The sequence below is a fragment of the Ictidomys tridecemlineatus genome, chromosome 6 (genome assembly GCF_052094955.1).
Source record: "Ictidomys tridecemlineatus isolate mIctTri1 chromosome 6, mIctTri1.hap1, whole genome shotgun sequence".
NCBI lineage: Eukaryota > Metazoa > Chordata > Mammalia > Rodentia > Sciuridae > Ictidomys > Ictidomys tridecemlineatus.
In genome coordinates, this window is record NC_135482.1 from 13,981,294 (window position 1) to 14,001,569 (window position 20,276).

The window sequence follows — 20,276 nt, forward strand, 5'->3', positions numbered from 1 at the left end:
CTGACTTCAGTCTAGCAGCCTCTTTGTTTGCCTCTTTTTTTGAGTGTGTGTAGGGGCAGATATCTCAATATGTTAAGAGATATATGCAAATTTTAGTAAAAAGGCTAAGAGTGAAATCTTGAGGATCTCCTCTAGAAGTAGTTGCAAGAAATCTGTGACATCTGTCTGGCAGCTCCAAGGCCTTTTAAGACTCAATTCCTGACTTTTTTTTTTTTGCCAGAGAAGTTAACTTCTGGATAAATGACATTTTTGCTAATACCCCAAATACTTTACCTGTCCTTACAAAGACTATTATGATGAGAAGTTAAGATAATGGTTGGAAAAGCATTTTTAAAAAGGATTAACTATGAAATAGTGTTGCTTAGCCCATGTAGCCATAAAGAAACACACACAGATGGCTAAATTCAATCAACCCCAATGTTTTATTTAATTTAAAGTTTTAAAAGGCAGTGGTTAAGCACATTATCTATGTGTGTGTATACATATGTATATATGCATGTGCATCCACACACATACATACATACATATCAAAGGAAACCAACCCCTTTCCAACTTTAGCCACTGATTAGCTAGGCCCACTGTCTATGGCATGACGGCGTCTCTACATCTTCATATGACCAATTCTAACAGTAAAAATAAACAGCCTTAATCAGTTTAATGGTAACTATTTGTGTTTCTTTCCTTTTTTTTTTAAATAAATAAAGTTACCATTAAGCCGATCACGTATAGTAGAAAGATAGAATACACACACACAAGCATATACACTGACCCCAATTTAAAACATGATGTATGAATGACCTTTATGTACAAATGGGTGCCTTTGACTCTCCTACTAGAAGAGGCCACAAAATAGTTCCCACTACTCAGGGAGTCCTCACTCTCTCATTGGGATGGAGGGTGTGTATGTTCCTGGCATTCCGAGTCAGACCTCAGAACGCACGCTTCCCCCGCCACAGTACATACCCTGGTTCAGTTCTGCAGTACTAGTGTTCAGGTACATTAGGGAATAAATAGGCATCTGTAGCTGCCTGGGAACTAAACCATCATTCATAACTCCTGTCAGGGAGAAGTGTATTCTGAAATTTTAGCTAAGACATACAAACTTCTGGTGTAGTCAGTTTGTAAGTCTGGGGCCTGTGTGTGTGTGTGTTTGTGTGTGTGCTTCTACATGTATATAAAATTGAAGAGTGGGGCTAGGTTTACAGAGCAGCTGCTTGGCTTCCATTTAGTCAGTATTGACCTAAGGAGTCACTTGCCTCAGTCCTTATTTACTAGCTCATTCTGCTCTCATGTGCCTCTGGCTGCTCGAGAGACTCAGAAGGGGCCGCTCACCCAAGTGAGAGGAAGGACCTGGCTAAATCTTCAGTCAAGAATCTTGGAAAACAGAATGGCCAGATTCGGCCAGGGCTGCTTTACAGAATGAAGTTCTTCGTTCCATCTGATGAAATGGAATTACTGTTTTTCTGCTTCTAGTCCCTGTGACTCTGCCTCACTGCAGCTCTGTATGAATGCCTCGATATCGCAAAAAACACAGGATCACCTCTTAAATATGCTGGATTCTCAATGAGTAAACCAGTTAATGTGTTTCTAGCCAAAGCAAGGGCATAAATGTTTTAGAGAAAAGATTCCCCTGGAGCTACAGAGAAAAGATGCTGATAAAAGCAATACTGGGAGCTGAGCAGGTGATGCTTTCAGTCTGTGTCGGAGCTGGTCTCTTCCAGGACAGAGTACTGGTTGAGTGCTTCCTCCAAAGGCGTTATTGTCCCATCAGGTTTTAGTCCCATTGGTTTAAGCAACTCCTCTCTGGAAAAAGAGATAAAAGAGAGAAAAAAAAGTATTCACCAGCATCACACACACGCCCCTCCCCCCACCCAAATCCACATCCTTTTAAAAGAAAAGTCTTTAAAAACCAAAGTATTTTCTCTCAAGCTCTCTCTGTGTGTTTGTAATAGGAAAGATGAAAGGGGCATGGAAAGAAAAAGAGATAAAAGACTTCATTCACACAGGCCAAACCTACTAAGCCAATTAAAAGTATGAAAAGTCAAGGTCTAAATGGGCTCAGGACAAGGAGCAGGTCTCTTCTGTTTTCAATAAGTAACTTTTCCTCCCCCTTTTGTGGATTTGTTTTGTTTTAGTGAAGCTAAAGCTGTGAAACTTCACCTGCCCCAGGCCTATAATTAAATGGCTGATTTGGTATGTATGCATTTCATTCAATGGAATCAATCTGTCAGATTAGATTTTGCCTTCAGTCTTTAGTGATACATAAATACTTGTTGATTCATTTCAAATCAGTTGGCCTTCCCTGATTTTCTTCCCCATTTTTCTTCCCTTTTCTGTCTGTTGCTTGTTCTTTCCCTTCTTCTTGTTTAAAACACCATTGCTTTTGTTTGTGGCAGTTTAATTATGGGACTGACAGCCATTTTAATCTCTTCAAAGCTTCCCAACTGCCTCTTTTCAGCTAATCCAATTATATCTACTCCACAAGCTACAGCCTCATCTGAAGATGATTAATTATTGATTAAACCAATCAAAAAGCATCAGGAAAGATTTATTTCATCTTTTCATAGACTCTTATTTATTACACAGAGATTATGGCAAATGTACTGTGGAGTTGCTAACTCCAGTCCTCCTCCCATCCTCAAAAGGTCAGCAGTATACTTAAAAGGGCCGTGAGCTGCTTAAAACTTGTTTCTCACAGAAATGGGCATTGCTTCCCCAAAACATGATGGCAGCAGCTGTGATACTGGTGGGACATGCAGTGAAGGGGAACACTTCCTCTCCCCCTGCCTCCCTTAGGCCAGCACAAAGAGGGGCTCCCTCCTGGGAAAGGGTAGCCACACGACTGAGTGATGGCACCCAAAACCTGGGGAGGGGTGAGAAAGCTCAGTGATTGCCGGTAAGGCCAAGAGCAGCCTCCTGGAGAAGCTCTGGCCTGCATGAAAGACTATTTCTGAGAGTCTGAAAAAATCTGGGAAATGTGGTGGCCCGCTGGCTGGCTACAGTGAAGCTTCCGAATATTATAAAGTAGGCAGTGTTTCCTGATCCAAGAAATGGAGTGAAAATCACAGAGCTTAAAGTTGGAAGGGGCCACAGAGATCATTTAGTCCAACCCCTTTCTTTAATAGAGGAGACTGAGTGACTTACCCAAGGTCACTTATCTAGTGGCAGAGTTGGACCTGGGACATGGGTTTCTGGATCCCAGTCCAGTGCTCTTTGCAGCACAACACATCTGACTAAGTGCCTAACTGCTCTGGCGGAGCACACCCTGAGTGCATTTGTTCAGCATCTGTTCAATAACTATGCGACAGGAACTATGTCACATACTGGGGAAGAAAAGGAAGACTGGGGACAGCTGCTGCCTTTGATGAGCAAGTAAAATAAATATATGGAAAATAACTTGGAACGTAATGGGGGAGATGCTATGAGAGAATTATGAACAAAGAACTGTGGCAGCTCCTGAGATGAAGCACCAACCAAATGCCTGGGGGAGGTGGGGAAAGGTGCCACCAAGGGGTCCTGTGCTAGGCAAAGGGTACACGTTTCAGGACAAGGAGACCATGTCAGGAGCCTACAAGAGGTCTACAAAAGCACCACATGTGGTCCCATCACCTTGTGGTGCTTTTGTAGACCTCTTCTGATTGTGCCAGTTCATCTTTTCTATCACTGTACTCTAACAAAGCTGGAAAAGGGCCTGGTGTTTGGAGAGTGAAGGGGCTCAGTGAAGGGGCAGCAGGAGGGGCAGATGCAAAGGTCATCTGCCACCCAATAGTCAAATGTCTTAAATGCCCAGGTAAGGAGCTTAGACTTCATCCTGTAAAGAGTATCCGATCAGTTTTGCTTCCTCTGGCAGCAGTGTGGGAGACCACACTGGAAGAGGTGGCAGAGAGACAAGTCCTTAGGAGGTTACTCTAACAGCTGTGTGGGAGAGGAGACAGAGCTGGGGTATGGCTGAGGTTGTGGGAACAGAAGGCAACACTGCTGAGGGAGATCTAATGACCCACAGAGGGGAAAGGGTTGGTGAAGGCAAGGAGTAGAGTCCCTTAGCTGTGGGGTGGATGGCCAAGTGGATGTGATATTATCTACTGGAGCAGAAGAAGGGAAACAGAGCAGATTTGGTGGGGGACACTGCTATCTTTCAGTATGCAAAGAGCTTGAGTTGCCCGTTTGACAACCAGGTAGAAATGTCTGGTGGAGAGTTAGAAACCATCTGTTTACTTTAAAACTTGTCTCTAGCATGCAAAAATTATATAGTTATAATTTACAGTATATATCTTCCTAGTTCTGAGTGACTGTGCTGAAGAACTGTGGTACTGTACACTACATACAAACAACTGAGGCAAAAGGAGAAGGGGGACAACTTGCCAGGAATGGAGACTGAAGAATGAGGAAGTTCAAAGGCCTATAGGGCTTGGTGAACTGAGGGCAGGGAGGTGGGGGTAGGGGCAGCAGGGTAGGGAGAGATAGAAGTAGGCCTGGCAGATGGGACTAGAGGGATTCTACCAAGGACAGGATATCATCTACCAAGGATGATATGCTGGGTAGACATATCATCATCCCTTGGACGAATACTACTGCACCTCTTTGATAACAGGAAGATTCTGAGGACAGCTACCAACTTGTATAAGCGTCTTTAGCACTTTCTCATCTAAACCCAGGGGGAACATTTCAAATCATGTCTGTAAGCTTCATCCCTATTTCCTAATCCTACTTTACGATGGAAAAATATCACATAGTTTTTTTGCCAAGTTATGGGAATTCATTCATAGAACAAAGTGCCCTGTATTCTAGTTCTCACTTGTGAACTATTTAAGTGTTTATATTTTTGGTGTTTTGTATCAGCCCTCCATGGAAATGGAAGCTCCTCAGAAGGTATGAGTTATTTTTCTTTTCTCTTTTGCATGACTCAGGTGTACTGGCCTTTCTGCAGGAAGGCATTAGTGAGCACTGCCACATCATCATGTATTCATGCAAATGAGTTAAGGCAGCAACTCGACCTTGTGGAAAGAACAACAGGTCGTGGAGTCAGGAGGTCTGTATAAAGTCCTGATTCTTCCACTTACCAGCTGTGTGATCTCGGGCATGTCTCTGGGTCTGTTTCCCCATCTGTGAAATGGGGGGGTCATGATAATACTAGCACTACCTACTTCCTAGTAATGATGTAAGGAATAATTATAATATTAGTAATAATAGTGGCAGTAACGATAGCAATAATAATGTAAATTAAGGAGTTCTCAAACATTTACCATGATTGTGATGTAATAAAAAATACATACAGGTTTTGGAGAGGGATCTGAGTTCTAATTCTGGATCCAACACTCACTAACCATAAGACCTTGAACTTTCTGAACTTCAATTTCCATATCTGTAGAATTAGGATAGGAATACCCACCTCCTTAAGTTGTCATGAGGGCAAAGACTATTATAGTATCAAGTATGGAAGTGTAATGGATAGATGTAGTTGGAACTCACAAGTTGCATTCCTGTTCCTATATGCTTCCAGGTTTTCCCTATGCCAGTCAGGAATAAGTTGGGGAAGAATATGCAAAAGCAAAAACAGAAAAACAAAACAAAACAAAAAAAAAAAAAAACAAAAAACAAACAACCAGAAAAAAAAGACATGGTCCCTGTCCTCAAGAAGCTTTTAGTCAGTTCAGAAGATAAAACACACACACATTAAACAATATTCAAAGAATTACAGAACAGCAGATCAATAAGCTTAAGATGGTTGACAAGCAGAGCCCTGCTTTCCCTGAGTGTGACAGTCATGGATCCACCCTCATTGTATTTGTACTTTGCTTAAAGGAATTTTTTTTTGTCCTGAGTAGGAGTAGGAAATGATCATTTATAGACATGAGACTGTTCCATGAACCCAAGTTTCTCAATCTCCTATCCTAATTTTCTGATCTTTCTAGTCTATAACTATAGCCCACAAACACCAAAATGAAATCTTTGTTATAGAATCACTCCTAAAAGGCTTGGCAAAAACATGTTTATATTAGACTGCTTTTCATTTATTTTCTGGTGTATCTAATCAGAAAGATGTGGACAAAGAATGGGAAGCTTTAATGCATACCACAGAAATGTTCCTCCACCAGTCATATAGGCTATGCATGTCTGAGGGACATAGAAGGAGACAGAGACACTGACTACAGGCTCCTTGCAGGAGGTGGACTCAGGGTCAGGCTATAATGGCAGCGATGGACATGGATTCATGGGAAGAAAAGCATCCCCAAAGCAGAAGGATTAGTCAGGCGAGGCACAGAAGCAAGAGTTAGTTGTGTGCAGGGATTGCCAAGCAGGCAGGTTTAGCAGAGGAAAAGGAAAAAGAAAGCTCACAAGAGATATGGGGTATGAAAGAGGATCTGAATGGAGACCTGAATCTTAGGCTGACAAGTCTGGATTTGAGTATGAAGGTATTTTTGAAAAATAACTGTCATTATAAAGTTTGAAAGCTATGAAACAATACTGTTCTAATATATTAAAAATATATTTGCTCTAATTATTCATTTCCCATATCCCTACGTGTCTAGCACAGTGCCTTGCAGAGAGTAGAGCTTCAATAAGGTCTATGATCTACACTTTTGTTGCACTTGATATCATCTTGCATTTTCATAAAAAGAAAAGGCATGTGTCTTATAGGACTCCTAATAACTAAACCATGAACAAGAGGTAAGCTAAATTTGTAGGTAAAAGATTCACTTTCATCAAGAGTAACAGAGTTTGGAGAGGTGTTCATATTCCATAGGAAATTCTGAATTATGCTTTCCAGGGATTTCTTGTTCTCACTAGACTGTGGGCAACTTGAGGGCAGAGTCCATGTCTTATCTGGCTATAATCTGCCAGTACCTAGTATAAAAACAGGACATAGTAGGTGCTCAGTAAATGTTTACTGAGAGACTACAGTACATGGGTCATGACATAAAGGGAGAATAGTAGAGAACCATTTGTCAGAAATCATTCTGATATTATTTTAACTGTAATTATTTCCTTGATGAGTCAAGGTCATCAGATATTCTGACGGCCCAGAAGTCAGACCCCGTTTCTATACAGCCTAGAATTACCAACAATAAACTGGGTTAGACTCGGCTTCTTGTGTATGGGTCAAGAGATCTCTAGATTCTAGTCTCAGATCTTTTACTAACTTTTTTCTGTGTCCTTGGGCATGTCATTTGCCTTTCCAGGCTTGAGTCTCCCTATCTATAAAATGAGGGGTTGGACAAGATGATCCCCAAAATTATATACTAAGTTCAAGAGTCTAAGATAAGGTTACTAAGTAATTTTGATCTATTTGAAAAACTGCTAAATTTAAAGACACTCCAAGTCATTACTCTAAGCCTTTGTTTCTAGTCAAGAGAGTCTAGACCTAAGAATGAAACACAACATCCTACCTACCTGTCACTGGCATACACCAAGACCACAAACCCTTTCTGCAATCTACCAGCAGATGGTTAAAATGATTATATAGGCAAATCAAAGCAATGGCATGTGTTACACAGAAGGATCCAAATTCCATCATGGCCCTCAATAAACAGGCCATTTCATGAAGAGTTACTGGTCCTGAAAGTCCTATCTAAAAAGGATGGCTAGGTGTCAGGTATATATATAGATATATATAGATATATCTATATATATACACACACACAGTATAAATACATATACAGTATCTCCGTTTTATCATTATAAAATGGAGATACTGTATATTGAAATGTGTATCAGGATTAAGATATTCACATAGCAACAACTCCTTCATACTTACCTTCAATGCTATACACAGGCCTTAACATAAGTTAAGACTGCCCTCGTTATCATCAAAAAGTACAGTGATGTCTACTGGATAAAGAGCCCATTCTAGGCACTGTGACAGTATCATGGCGGGCTTCTCATCTGATCAGGCATCTGGCCAGGGAAGAGATAAGCCTCCAAGAATGTTCAACTGGAACGAAACATCATTTAGAAATTTGATCTTACTAAACGATAAGGAACCATAATCTATAAGGGCTTGGCCAGGCATGAGGACACAGGTAAAGCACGTCCAAAAAAGGAAACCCTATTTTGCCCCAGCCTAACCCTTGGAACTGCTAATGGAAACCAAAAAAAATGTCTTAATGATCTAGGGGTGGGAGATGATGGGATTTACACATACTTAAAATTCTCTGGCTGTTTTTTTTCCCCAGATATATGTTAACAGTTTCCTGAGCCACCATTTTCCTGTAGGTATGGCACTCTGGAATGCCTGGGCTTTCATGACTTCTCAGGACCTTAGAGAAGGTCCCACTTTTTAGGGCTCTGGTTCCTATGTGACTCTTTCCCCCAGAAATGAGAGTGCAGAATTGGGGCTCAGATACTAACATACCCAATTGCACATTACAGAATAGGTCAGATGTGTGTGTGTATAGAACACCTTACTTGACCTGGAAGCAAGAGAATACTCTTGCCCTCGGCACGTTTTTGTGCAATACAAACAAAGCATTCAATTCAAGTGTACTTGCTGAAAAACAGGACATAATTAAGCAGTTGGTAAAATGCATTCTTGTTTCCCACTTGCAGATCTCCCAAGAGTCCCTTCGAATTTACCTATACGAGTTTCAGCTTCCCGCTTGCCACTTAGCTTGATAACGACTCAAAAATCATTCCCTTGTTTTCAAGGGCTCTTCTTTCTTGTCTGCTCTGTGTACTACAGGGCAGTATTGACACATGGAATTAATGACAGGGTCTGTAATGAAACAACAGTCATGCAAACACCAGTCTGCTCTTTTGATAAAACAGCATGTTAGAGACCTATTCACCTCCCTCTAATTGAGTACTGAATAATCGTTCCGATCCTTTTATGTAACATATTTTGTTCTATGATTAGAAAAGAAGAAAAGTGTGTGTGTAGGGGGAATCTATGAGGCATTGCTTCCTTCAATCACCCCTGATTAATTCTCCGTTTTTAATGAGGGTGGCTGCTATTTAGGCAGGTTCTGTTACATACTTGTTTTGTTGACTTCTGAACAATATATAACAAAACCCAAGACAAGATAATTGGGAACCATTTATTTGGCTCAGGGATTCCTGCTCTTAATGTAAGGTTGGCTTGGAAAAAAGGACCCTGACATTTTAAATTAGGCATTTCATATTTAATTCCTTTTCACATTTGAAAGATGGGATGAAAAACTAGTATATAAATAAGCATTTTCATTAACACAGAGCTCTTCTAAGAATGTCTGCTAGAATGGAGCATGTGAGGTCTGGAGAAAGCAGCTCTAATAGTCTTAGTTATAATTCCAAGTCTAGGACACTGCTTATAATCCACTGCAGTGCAATGGATTTTCAATAAGCTGTGACTTAGTATAGGTGTTTTTAACCCCTTTTTCTCACAGGAATTATATAACCTTTGAGACTGATTATCATGCTCAATTGGATACTGTGAAAGTATCCTTTGGGCTTGGACCCTGACCCTCTTTCATCTAGTGGCTTCTGAGTGCTGACCAGTTCTATGATCTTTCACTAAGTTTTTAACACAGTAGGAAGGAGGGTATGGTGGCTCTTCTATAGCAAATATGAGGTCTTCAGGCTGCATCTTTCATAAATGATTCTGAGTGTCTCTCCTTATCTCTCACCATCATGCTTTGAGATTAGGTACTGCTGGGAAAGTAAAATATTATTCCCAAGACAACTAGATATGGTATACTGCTCATATCACCATGTCAATTGACTTTGTAAAGGTAATTGGGATGTCTAAAAGTTAGATTTTATTAGTGTAATAACATGTAAGAATGTTAGAATACTCATTATTAGTTTTTCTCTTTAAAATAATAAAAAAACCAAACCTTGTATTAACAGAATCAGAAATGTTATGGTTTCCCTCATATAATATAAAGTATTTCTTGGGCACATAATCTAATCTTTGATAAGAGCTCAGCTATGGGATGAAAAGCAGCTTGCATGATGCTTGTGTTTTCCACATCTTAATATTCTTCCAAGGTAGACATTTGTGCTTACTATTGGTCTTTTGTGCTCCACATTTGTTTAAAATTTAGAAGTTTTATTTAAAAATAATCAGACTGACAATCTTTTGAGAGCTGTTGGTAAGTTTGCAAAACAGTATAATATCTGGAGTCTGAAGACCGAGAACCAAGTCCTGGTAGGCGTCCTTAACTAGATACCTGATCTGGGTTCATTTATTTAATCTTGGATACATTTACTTCTTAATAAAATACCTCTTAATAAAATACTCTATTTTAATGATCAATGGAGATAATATATATGGAAGCACTTTTTACAGTTAAGCACTATGTAAATATTAGTGTTTTATTATTGCTCTCATTTCTGTTAGAAGATTACATGCAAAGCTTCTAAAAATTTGCTGCCCACCTCATATTAAACAGCATGGTTAAGAAAATACAGAGAAAGATTTTAGGAACAGTGCTAGAAGAATAAAATTCAGTTTTATCCTTAGGTGATGGTGTTCTTTATTATTTCTTGGTGATCTACTCAGAACTTTTCTACCCTATAGTCCAAATTGACAAAATAAACATGAAGCAGTCAGCATGCTAACTGACACTGTTGGGAAAAAAAGAAGTCCTTTTTATGCTCTTCCCAATTAGGAATGCTTAAAAGTTAAAAAAAACCTTAACTTATAAACAGCCAGTAGAGACTCTTCTTATTTTACCCTTTTCTAAGGGTCAAAAGCCATTTCAGCTAGTGCTTTAACCAAGAACTCCAAGCAGTCATTCCTGTTACAGATCGACACTGACTACCTAGAGGGAATATGGAGGCTACCTCATACCACAGGGATTATGGCCCCCTACTCGGGTATCTTACCACTGGAAAGGTCCTCTATAACCTAATGATAGAACTACCGAGTTTCTCAAATTAATCCTCCCTTGCCCCTGTATATTATTAATTTAACTGGATCCAAGTCCCAGTAATTGAATTTCCAAGCAACCTTACAGTACATTTTAATGATGGAGAGCAATGCTAATAAAAATAAAATGCAAGACAATGTAAGCTATATATGTAATATTGATATTCTAGTAGCCACATTGAAAAAAAATAGTTAAAATTTGCTGTTTAATGTATTTTACTTAACTCAGTAGATAAAAAATATCATTTTGATAGGTAATCCATATTAAACAATTAGTAAGATATTTAACATTCTTTGTTTTTTTATTATTATTAAGTCTTTGAAACTCAGTGAGTATTTTACATTTAGAGGTCATCCCAATTTGGACTAACCACATTTCAAGTGCTCAACAGTCATGTAAGGCTAATGGTTACCGTACTGGAGAGTGCAGATTTGAAGGATATTCTGATGGAACCAATTAAATCTTTATATATTAATACCTACAACAGTTTTTACAGTGCTTTAAGAATTGGATCATGTTTCTGAAATGTATCTAAAAAACATTTTCTTGACTAACTCATTACAAGATAGATGTAATCATAGTTGTTGATATTTAGTTAAGAAGAATAAAATACTTTTTAAGGAAAAACTACATAGCTGTTAAATTTCAGTCCTAAATTACTCTCAGCCTTAGTAGTTTTAAAAATGACCTTTGAAATAAAGGAATTTTTAAATATTTGGCACTTGCATTTATTAAGAAAGCCACATCCAAATATCATTATGGCTGGCAAAATAATAAAATTTTTTGAAAAACTACAAATTTTTGGCTAAGTGAGTGGATGGGAAAAAGAAGAAATGATAGGACAATAATTTATTTATATACATATAAGTTTTAAAACAGATTTTAATGGTAGAACATAAAAGCAAACAGGCAATGTACCTTGTTAAACAGTGATAGAGGGAGGGTGGAGTGGAGGATTAATCAATTCTGGCATCAATTAAGGATTTAAAAATTCAAAACAAAACTGTTACTTGGAATATCATTCCCTTGGTTAATTTAAACTTAATGGATGTTCTCTGCCCTTTTCTGGAGCAGGCATCATCACATGTGAGGAGCCTGGTGCATCCAAGCAGATGCAATGCTCTCAGGCACACTGGGCTTGTTTTCACACAATCAACATTCTCATCTCTAGTAGGGCTTTTACCATTGAGCTACATCCCCAGTTCTTTTTATTTTTTAATTTGAGACAGGGTCTTGCCAAGTTGCTGAGGCTGGCCTTGAACATGTGATCCTCCTGCATCAGCCTCCCAAGCTGCTGGGATTACAGGCATATGCTACCTGTAGGCTTTAATTCTTATATTTGATAAACATTTTAATTATCATTCCATGGTAAAGAAATTATGCACTAAATATTTAAACTGCCTAGTCATGGTCTACAGTGCTTTGTAGAATTCTCTTTCTGCCTTGACTTTTATCAAGTCTGGATAAGAAATGGAACTGACAAAATGAGCTTCAAAGTCTTAAACCATGTAGGCTATTTTATAGAGCAAGAAACCTGACCTTCATATTTGGGGACCACCTGTTTCATCATTTCATCATCATGTACTGGAGAAACCAAAGGTTCAAGGCACTATATTATAGCTAGATATGAAGGAAATAATAGGGTTCAGGTGATTCTCCAACTCTGAAGACCTCCAGGTATACTGCCAATTCCTATACAAGGGTTTATATAAACATCTGTTACAGAGATAATCCTTATACTAAAGAAATACAAAATCACTTAAAATACTACTAAATCATTTGGCATTTAATGAAAAGAAAATATATGAGCACTAATCTCTCCACTGTCTTTGGAAGTCTAGCTGAGATAAAGCTTAGCAGGTGGTGAGCTCCTTGAGACAGTGGCTAAGTCCAGCATGGGGGAAAAATTAAAATGTAGTTTTAGGCTTTACATTGGTGGTTTTACACTTTTTAATAGTGAATAACATCTACCCTACACCAGGCTCAGTAACAGTACTTGGCATGACCAACCTTTGGTAAGTGCTTTGGCACGGGCCATTGTTGCTAACCACCATCCTGGTGCAGGTCCTTCACATCTGCTCTCCTATGGATGGAAAAAAGGAAGTGTGTAGTGTCCATTCCTTGGCCACGTCACCTCCAACCCTATCCTTTACTCACATGCCTTTCAATTCAGGTGCAGGAGAAAATGATTTCATTTTGAGAAAGGAAGTTAATTAGACAAAGGCGAAGTACACTTTTAGCACAATAAAGGCTTGGTTGAATGCAGAACTTCCTAGAGTGACAGCTGAGGGAACTAACCAATAGTACAATGCTGAGAGAGTGATTAGGAAGTATTCTGGCAAACACTTCCTGTAACAGACAGACACAGTAACACAGTGGACAGAGCAAAGATCTTGAGTTCTGGAAAATGAAGTTCCTAGGCTCACTTTATCATGAAGCTAGAAAGATGTATGTGAAAGTGTTTTTGTAAACCGTCAAAAGGAAATGGATCATCATCAGTCAATAGCTTGGAAATATTTTGGTCAATTCTTTGGTCCTTGCTTTCCCCAATGTTAAATCTGGTAATATTCTGTATTAATCAAATCATGATAAAATAACCTGAGCTCTTTGGAAGAAAGATAAAAATACAAATACCAAAGACTTATCTTACTAATGAGATTAAATTTTTCTTTACCTGCAATGAATAGTCATTTTTCCATTAAATCTCTCTTAAACTTCAATTATCAGCACAAATGCTACTACCTTCCTTGTGAAACACAACCTAAATCATCCAAACAGAATGAACTGCTCCTTTTCCTGGGTGCTTAAGTTTAACACAGACCTCATTTTGTCATTATTTTCTTCTACTTTGTATTCTAGAATAGATCACACTCTGTTAAGATGTGAGTTTTCTAAAGACAGAGACTGTCCCATTTACCTCTGCATCTCCCTTGGCTAGGTCCTAGCACAGTGTAGCACAGAGTATCTGTTTAGTAAATGTTCCCTGAATTGTACTGAATTTAGTCTAGTTTGGCTTAATGACTTTTTTTAAACCTAAAAAAAAAAAAAAAAAAAAAAAGGTGAAAAGAGAGAAGAAACTTAAGACTAATGAAGAATACAGCACAACAAACGTGTAAGACGCATAAAGAATGGTTACATTCTTTGCATTCCTGCTTTGGAATGCCCACTACTTATCTTCATAGAGTTTTGTCATTCACTATTATTAGTAGGAGCAAATGTTAGAAAGCACACAAAGGCAGACAATGTAAAAACCCACTACATATCATGCAAAAAGTGTACATGATTTAGGACTATTCAAGGTTGCTGTTTGCTTCAACTTTAATGGCAAAAATAGTACCATCAAAGCCTACACAAAACATATTTGCTTTGCTTTTTCATGCAAAAATCAGTACCATCTTCAAATTGAGTTGGGCATCCCTGGGTGCCTGCTGGTGAGTGTGCATCTTCTTTAAGGCATAGTTTAAATTAGATGGATGTTGAGTACTTCAGACTTAATGTTGGTGTATTTACTTATTGGTAGCTTCTAGAATATGTGATTCCACTGAGATTAAAAGAAGGACTTAGCACCTTTGTTTTCTGTGCCTGTAATTAGGATGCCTTATGAAATTGGTAGTGTATCTACTGATAAGCCAAGTTTCCAGATTATATTGCATTATCCTAGGCAGTTTTTCCCCCATCGTCTACTTTTCCTAGCTTGGATTTTATTCATTCAAGGTAGATGGGCCAGTTGAAGAGCACCTATGCTAACTTCTAAAAATTCATATTGTTGGTCAGAATATGAAATATTTAACTGCTTCACTGTCCTAAAACACTAATAATACTCCACTTAGGTCTCTGTTAACAATTCCCCTTCTAGCTTCCACTACATGGGCTATGTTGGGTCTCCTCCTAACTTCTACTTCTACCCAAGTTTCATTACTTACATCAGACTCTTCTGGAAGCAGCCAAGGGCATTCATATCTTATTTTTGTATAAATAAATTTTAAAAAAATGGTGCTGGGGATTAAACCCAGGGCCTTGTACATGCCAAGCATGTGCTCTACCCCTGAGCTACATCCTCAGCTACTGTATCTTATTTTTATATATTCATTTAGAACTTCTTATTCTGCCTTAAATAGGTTTGCCCTATCAATATCTTCTCTGTGACTATTAATTCCTTCAGGAAAAGAAAATGTCTATTCCATACAAAGGTATGAGAATATAATTGCAAACAGTTAAAAATGTCTTTTGAAGGTTGTGAGCACAGTTACCTGTAAGCTTTAACCTTCTTAGGAATGGATAGATATTTAAAAGCAGTAAGCTGACAGTCCTTGAGTTGTAGTTACACTTTGTAGATAATGAAGTTACTTATTTCTAAACAACTTCTACCACATTATTGCATCATTTAAAAGCTCAGAGTGCAGTGTCAAAATACCCATACTTGTCATCCTTCCTACATCAGTCTCTTGTTCTTGCCTATTTCTACTCTAAGCCTCCTGCTCTACCCTTCACCTATGTTTGTTTCTTTGTTAGACCTTTCCTTTTCCCAGTTTGGCTTCACATTCAACTTGCTTTTTCTCTTGATTGAGGGATACTAGCTCTTTTTTTCACACCCCCCGCCCCCTGCACATAGCTACTATGAAAGTGGAGATGACCAGAAGAAATTCACCTGAAAATGGTAGATGCCACCAACACACAGAAGCACTCACTCAAGATGGCTTAAGGAGACAGTGACTCAATGTATGACTGGAAAATTAGAGCAATTCAGCCAAGTATGAAAGGATTTTTTTTTTTCCAAATAACTCCTCCAAGATGACTCGTTGCTGATTAGTATATATGTGGTTTAATTATTTTCAAAACTGGTTATTTTTTGGAAGGCAAGGAGACATGAAGCAAGAGGGGAAGGGCAGATTGTTTTTAGAACCTCTAATTAATACAAGTGCCTGCTTTCAGAAAATCCTTCATTTGAGCTATTTCTTTTCACTTTTTCCTATTGGATGCATTATATTTCAGAATTCTTGGTTTTAGCAGCAACCCAAAAAAGCAGAATTGCAAATTCACACATCAAAAATGAAAGGGAAAGAAAAGCGCATAATGATTTGGAACAAAAACAAAAACAGGCTGAAACAAAAATACAAGAAGCAGCAAAATCATTGAACCTAACTCATAGCATCTTTTTGAAGACAGGGAGGTTAGTTGGTTAAATATTACAGTGATCTAATAGTTACTATCTTAGCTTATGTTTTAAGAAATGCACATCCAGAAGCGGCACATGTAGAAAAACCATGGTAGCCAAGAGGTGTCTGAACTACTGCTGCATGGGCCACCCTGTTTCAATCAGCATGGATTTCCAGAGTTGCTGTTCTATGGTAACTCTCAGTGAGAGAGACAAAGAAATAGAACATTTTTAGAAACCAAGCAAAAAATGGATGGGAATACAATACCTGGAAAGTTTATCAAGCATGTTGACAAGTTTCATGGCTTCATATTCTTTTTGTTCTTCTGTCATTTCATCTATGGGGTTTGGCATTGGTTCCTCTAAATGACCAGTGATAAGATTAATGCTACAAAAAGAAAAAAAAGTTATGCTGTATGTTTTAAAACTATGCTCTTTCTATACTTTTCTGGTCCAAGTTTTAAGTTATAATAAGAAAGAGTATAATAGCCAAAAAAATTGGCAATAATTTTGGTAGTAACTTTATGGTACAGAATTGCTGTAGTAATTAAAAAAAAAACTGACTTCAACTAATTGGGAAATGGGCTATAGTCATTGTTTAAAAAAAAAAAAAAAAGAACAACCAAACTTGACTTGCCAACTCTTATTTTAAAGGCATGGTTGCTTTTGAAAAATATAAAATTTGATTGGTGCCGTTGGATAAATATCCTTGGATGCACAGTTTATTCATTAATTATAAGGGTACATATGACTTCATAGAAGGTGAAATGAGGAAATCCATTTGTGATACAGCATAAAACAAACGTCAAAAAAAAAAACTGGAAAAATGATGACAGAGAGGCTGCAATCTGGAAATGAAAGCATGCCAATTTATAATCTCAGGAAATTAGTCCATTAGTGAGACCACAGAGGGCAATGAGTGTTTAAATAATAAAAGATAAAGCAGAAGAACAATTTTAATTAGATTTGATCTGACCTAGATTAAAAAAAAAAAGGAATAAAATCTAGCCAACCAAGAGACAAAGTAAAAGTACCATCTTGGCTTTCTAGAAACAGATTTAATACAGTTCTTATAATAAATACTTGGCAAAAACTTTGTATGACATTTTAATACCAAATAAATTATTCTCTTAAATAAAAGCCATACTTCTTCTTTCTTTTTATTTTTTTCCTGAGGTGGGGAAATAAAAGATAGACTTCCAAGGGGTGCTAAAGATCTGTAACTTAAAACATTTTTCTAAAGAAGCAGACAAGAGGTTACAAGATCTTATAATACAGCCAAGTGCAGACAATTGCTGTTGTTCTGACCGGGGACTGAACCCAGGGATACTTCACCACTGAGCTACATCCTCAGTCCTTCTAATTTTTATTTTGATACAGGGTCTTACTACATTGCTGAGGCTGTTTTTTTTTTTTTTTAAATACCATTTATTTATTTGCTTGTTTGTTTATTTATTTAATGTGGTGCTGAGGATTGAACCCAGTGCCTTGCATATGCTAGGCGAGTGCTCTACCGCTAAGCCACAACCCCAACCCCATCAAGCTGGTTTTGAACTTGTGATCCTTCCTACCTCAACCTCCAAAGTTGATCAAATGAAATATCACTGCAAGTAGCAAACTGATAAACAAATTATTTTCTACGGTCTAGAAACACCAAAGTTTTCAGAGCCTTCATAATAAGCAAACGAATGAGCAAGTCAAGTATAAACCATGTGGAATGTCGTAGACTGGGGTAAACTCGAGAACAGTGCCTGTCTAAATTTTAAAAGATATCATGTGGCCAAAACAAAGACATTGTAATCAACTGGATCCTGTGGTAGCCAGCATAAAGCCCCTGTTTGAGATTTCTGCTTGGACAAGTCACCTCCCTTCCTCACTTGAAGTAAGCCTAGCTCACTGGACACTTGTTATCTATTACCTTGGATTACCTTTCTTTTTCTACATTCCTCAGATGCTACATAATACACGAATTTTGTTGGAAAACTCAGTGCTCACCATTTTTGAAAACCAGAGTTAAAATCTGTGTTGCCGTTCTTACATAGGACATATATGTCTAGAGCTGTGGTTAAAAAACATGTTCCTTTTAGAACCTCAATATTTAATATAGGAAAAAACCAGAATTGTTCAGGCAAAAGGGGGAATGGGGCAGCGGAGGAGAGTGAGGCCTAGGGCCCCTAGTTTGTCCTCCACCTGCTTGCTTCCTTTTAAGGTACCCCCAGGGCTCTTTTAGGAATGCTGGGGCTTTGGGGAAACCTGAAATCCCCTCGGCTAGTTACTAATTCTTAGCTTTGCCAGATATACATTAGAATCACTTGGGAATTTCAAAGAACAAGTTTGAGCTTCACCTTAATCTGTGTGTGCATGTGTGTATATCAAAGTTTTCTAGGTAATTCCGATACACAATGAGGTTAGGAACCACTGGGCTACATTGTCAGTGTATACTCTCATGGTGTGCTACTAGTTCTTTTTTCGGGTGCCCATAAAAGAGGAAAAGGCCTCCAGTTAAAAGCCATCAACAAAAATGCTATTTCCCAAAAACTCAGGCAAGATTTTCGAGAACTATGGCGATATATCCAAGTGCTACACTGAAAATACAATACCACCCCCATCCATTATTTCCTTAGGCAAATGACAAGAAGTCATCTGTTTTCACTGCTTTCTCCCTTGCTACCTAATACATTAGAAAAATAAAACAAAACTTCCTTGTCTTATAAATAAATAAATGTACTTATTACATATACAGATCATCCCAAGCAGATGAAGAAAACCAGGTCTTGGAATAAAGTACAAGGGAAGGTAAATGTATTAACTATGGAGATTGTGCTCTTTTGCCACTTGAGAAAAGACTTCTCAAAATTTAATGGAGGTATGATTTGAAAAATCAAATTTGTTGACTATTTACTGTTTCAAATATGATATCAGCACAAAGAATCAGGAAAAACTTATCTGAGGGATGCACTGGTGAGCCCTGTGGTATTGTGGGCACCATAACACACAGTCAGATATGAATTCTTGGATGAGAACATGCTGATTCTTTTGTTGGTTTCTTAGTTTAGTGGAAATGATGACTGTTTTCTATAAGCTGACTTTAAGTCTCCCAACTGCTAAAACGACTTCATGGCTTGCTCTGAAATCCTTTGTAATTGCAGCTTAAACACATTGTATCAGAGCTTAAATTCATTCTTACAGAGTAAAATCGCATCCTCTATCTATGCAGTAAAACATTCCAAGCCCTCCAAAGTCACTCCAGGGATCCAAGTTTCACTTTTTCCTTTAAAAAGACAATATATCCCCTTGATAGAAGAATATAAACAAAGCCGTAGCCACTCTATTATAGGGAAACACCACTGTCTTGTAGCTGAAGGCAGATGGTTCTGTCTATCCTCCTGTCCCTCCCTCCTTCAAGCCAGAGTCTCTGGTAGTTTCCCCACCAAGAAAAGGAAGAAAAAACATACAAAGGTCACCGTGACAACCATGATGCGTGGTTTCATAAAATAGATTATTTCAGTTGAACACTGGCACCTTAACAACTTCCCATAGCAGTCTGGAATTTAACTTTGCAGGTTTCTCTACTAATCCTGGGGTTACTTTTATTTTATCCTAAGACTGAGTCTTGGACACAGACAATTAATGCTTTAAGGACACTAATTATGGCGGACATTTTATTGAGTTTATATTTATCATAATTTCTCCCACCTTGTCTTTACTCCCCTCTCCATCCTCCTAGCATTCCAATCCTATGATTATTAATGTCTCCCAATCAGATGACAGGAAGCATCTAAACTCCTATCTTTGGACACTTCATCATGCATTTTTAAAATTATTATATTAAACCACTGGATGAACTGATAGCAGCTATGGGCCTAGAGATAAAAGGATTAAGACAAACTAAAAAGGTATGAGCAGATGAATACATGTGTAAAAGTTGAAATATATTTCAAGTCTTTCACTCTTTCTTCAAATTGTTTCCATTTTTGGTCAACAGCAATAGTACTAGGTCATTTAACAATAAAAAAGCCATTAAATGTTCCCTCAAAGGGATTGTGTTGAGCCTCAGTGATAAAGCACTTTGCCTAGCAAACTTGAGGCCCTGGGTTCCATTCCCAGCATTGGGGGAAAAATCCCCTTAGCTACATGAAAGTTAACTTCAATTTCTAAAGTGTGGCTTAATTTTACTCAGAGCATTCTAGTAAAAGAAGCAGCTTTAAAGTCAAATCCCTATAGGGACAAGGCAGGTAAGATGAAAGTGAAAGAGGAGGCTGTCAAGATAA

At 38.1% G+C, this 20,276-nt stretch overlaps 1 protein-coding gene across 8 annotated transcripts in view; it reads right to left on the reverse strand.

Annotated features, from left to right (window-relative positions):
• Positions 1-403: 403 nt before the first annotated feature.
• Ric8b (RIC8 guanine nucleotide exchange factor B) overlaps positions 404-20,276 on the reverse strand; it is a 106,889-nt gene continuing 87,016 nt past the window's right edge. Inside the window, exons 9-12 of one of the 8 annotated variants that reach the window (XR_013440317.1) lie at positions 16,274-16,393; positions 8,575-8,713; positions 7,757-7,933; positions 404-1,803 (exon numbers count right to left, since the gene is read on the reverse strand). Coding sequence is in view for 2 of the 8 variants with exons in the window: in XM_005322326.4 (XP_005322383.1) it covers positions 1,692-1,803; positions 16,274-16,393 (232 nt within the window). In the remaining 6 variants the exon portion in view is untranslated. Of the gene's footprint in view, positions 1,804-7,756; positions 7,934-8,574; positions 12,934-16,273; positions 16,394-20,276 lie in introns of all 8 variants that reach the window. The other 7 variants (XR_013440316.1, XR_013440320.1, XR_013440318.1 and 4 more) reach the window with 7 other exon arrangements.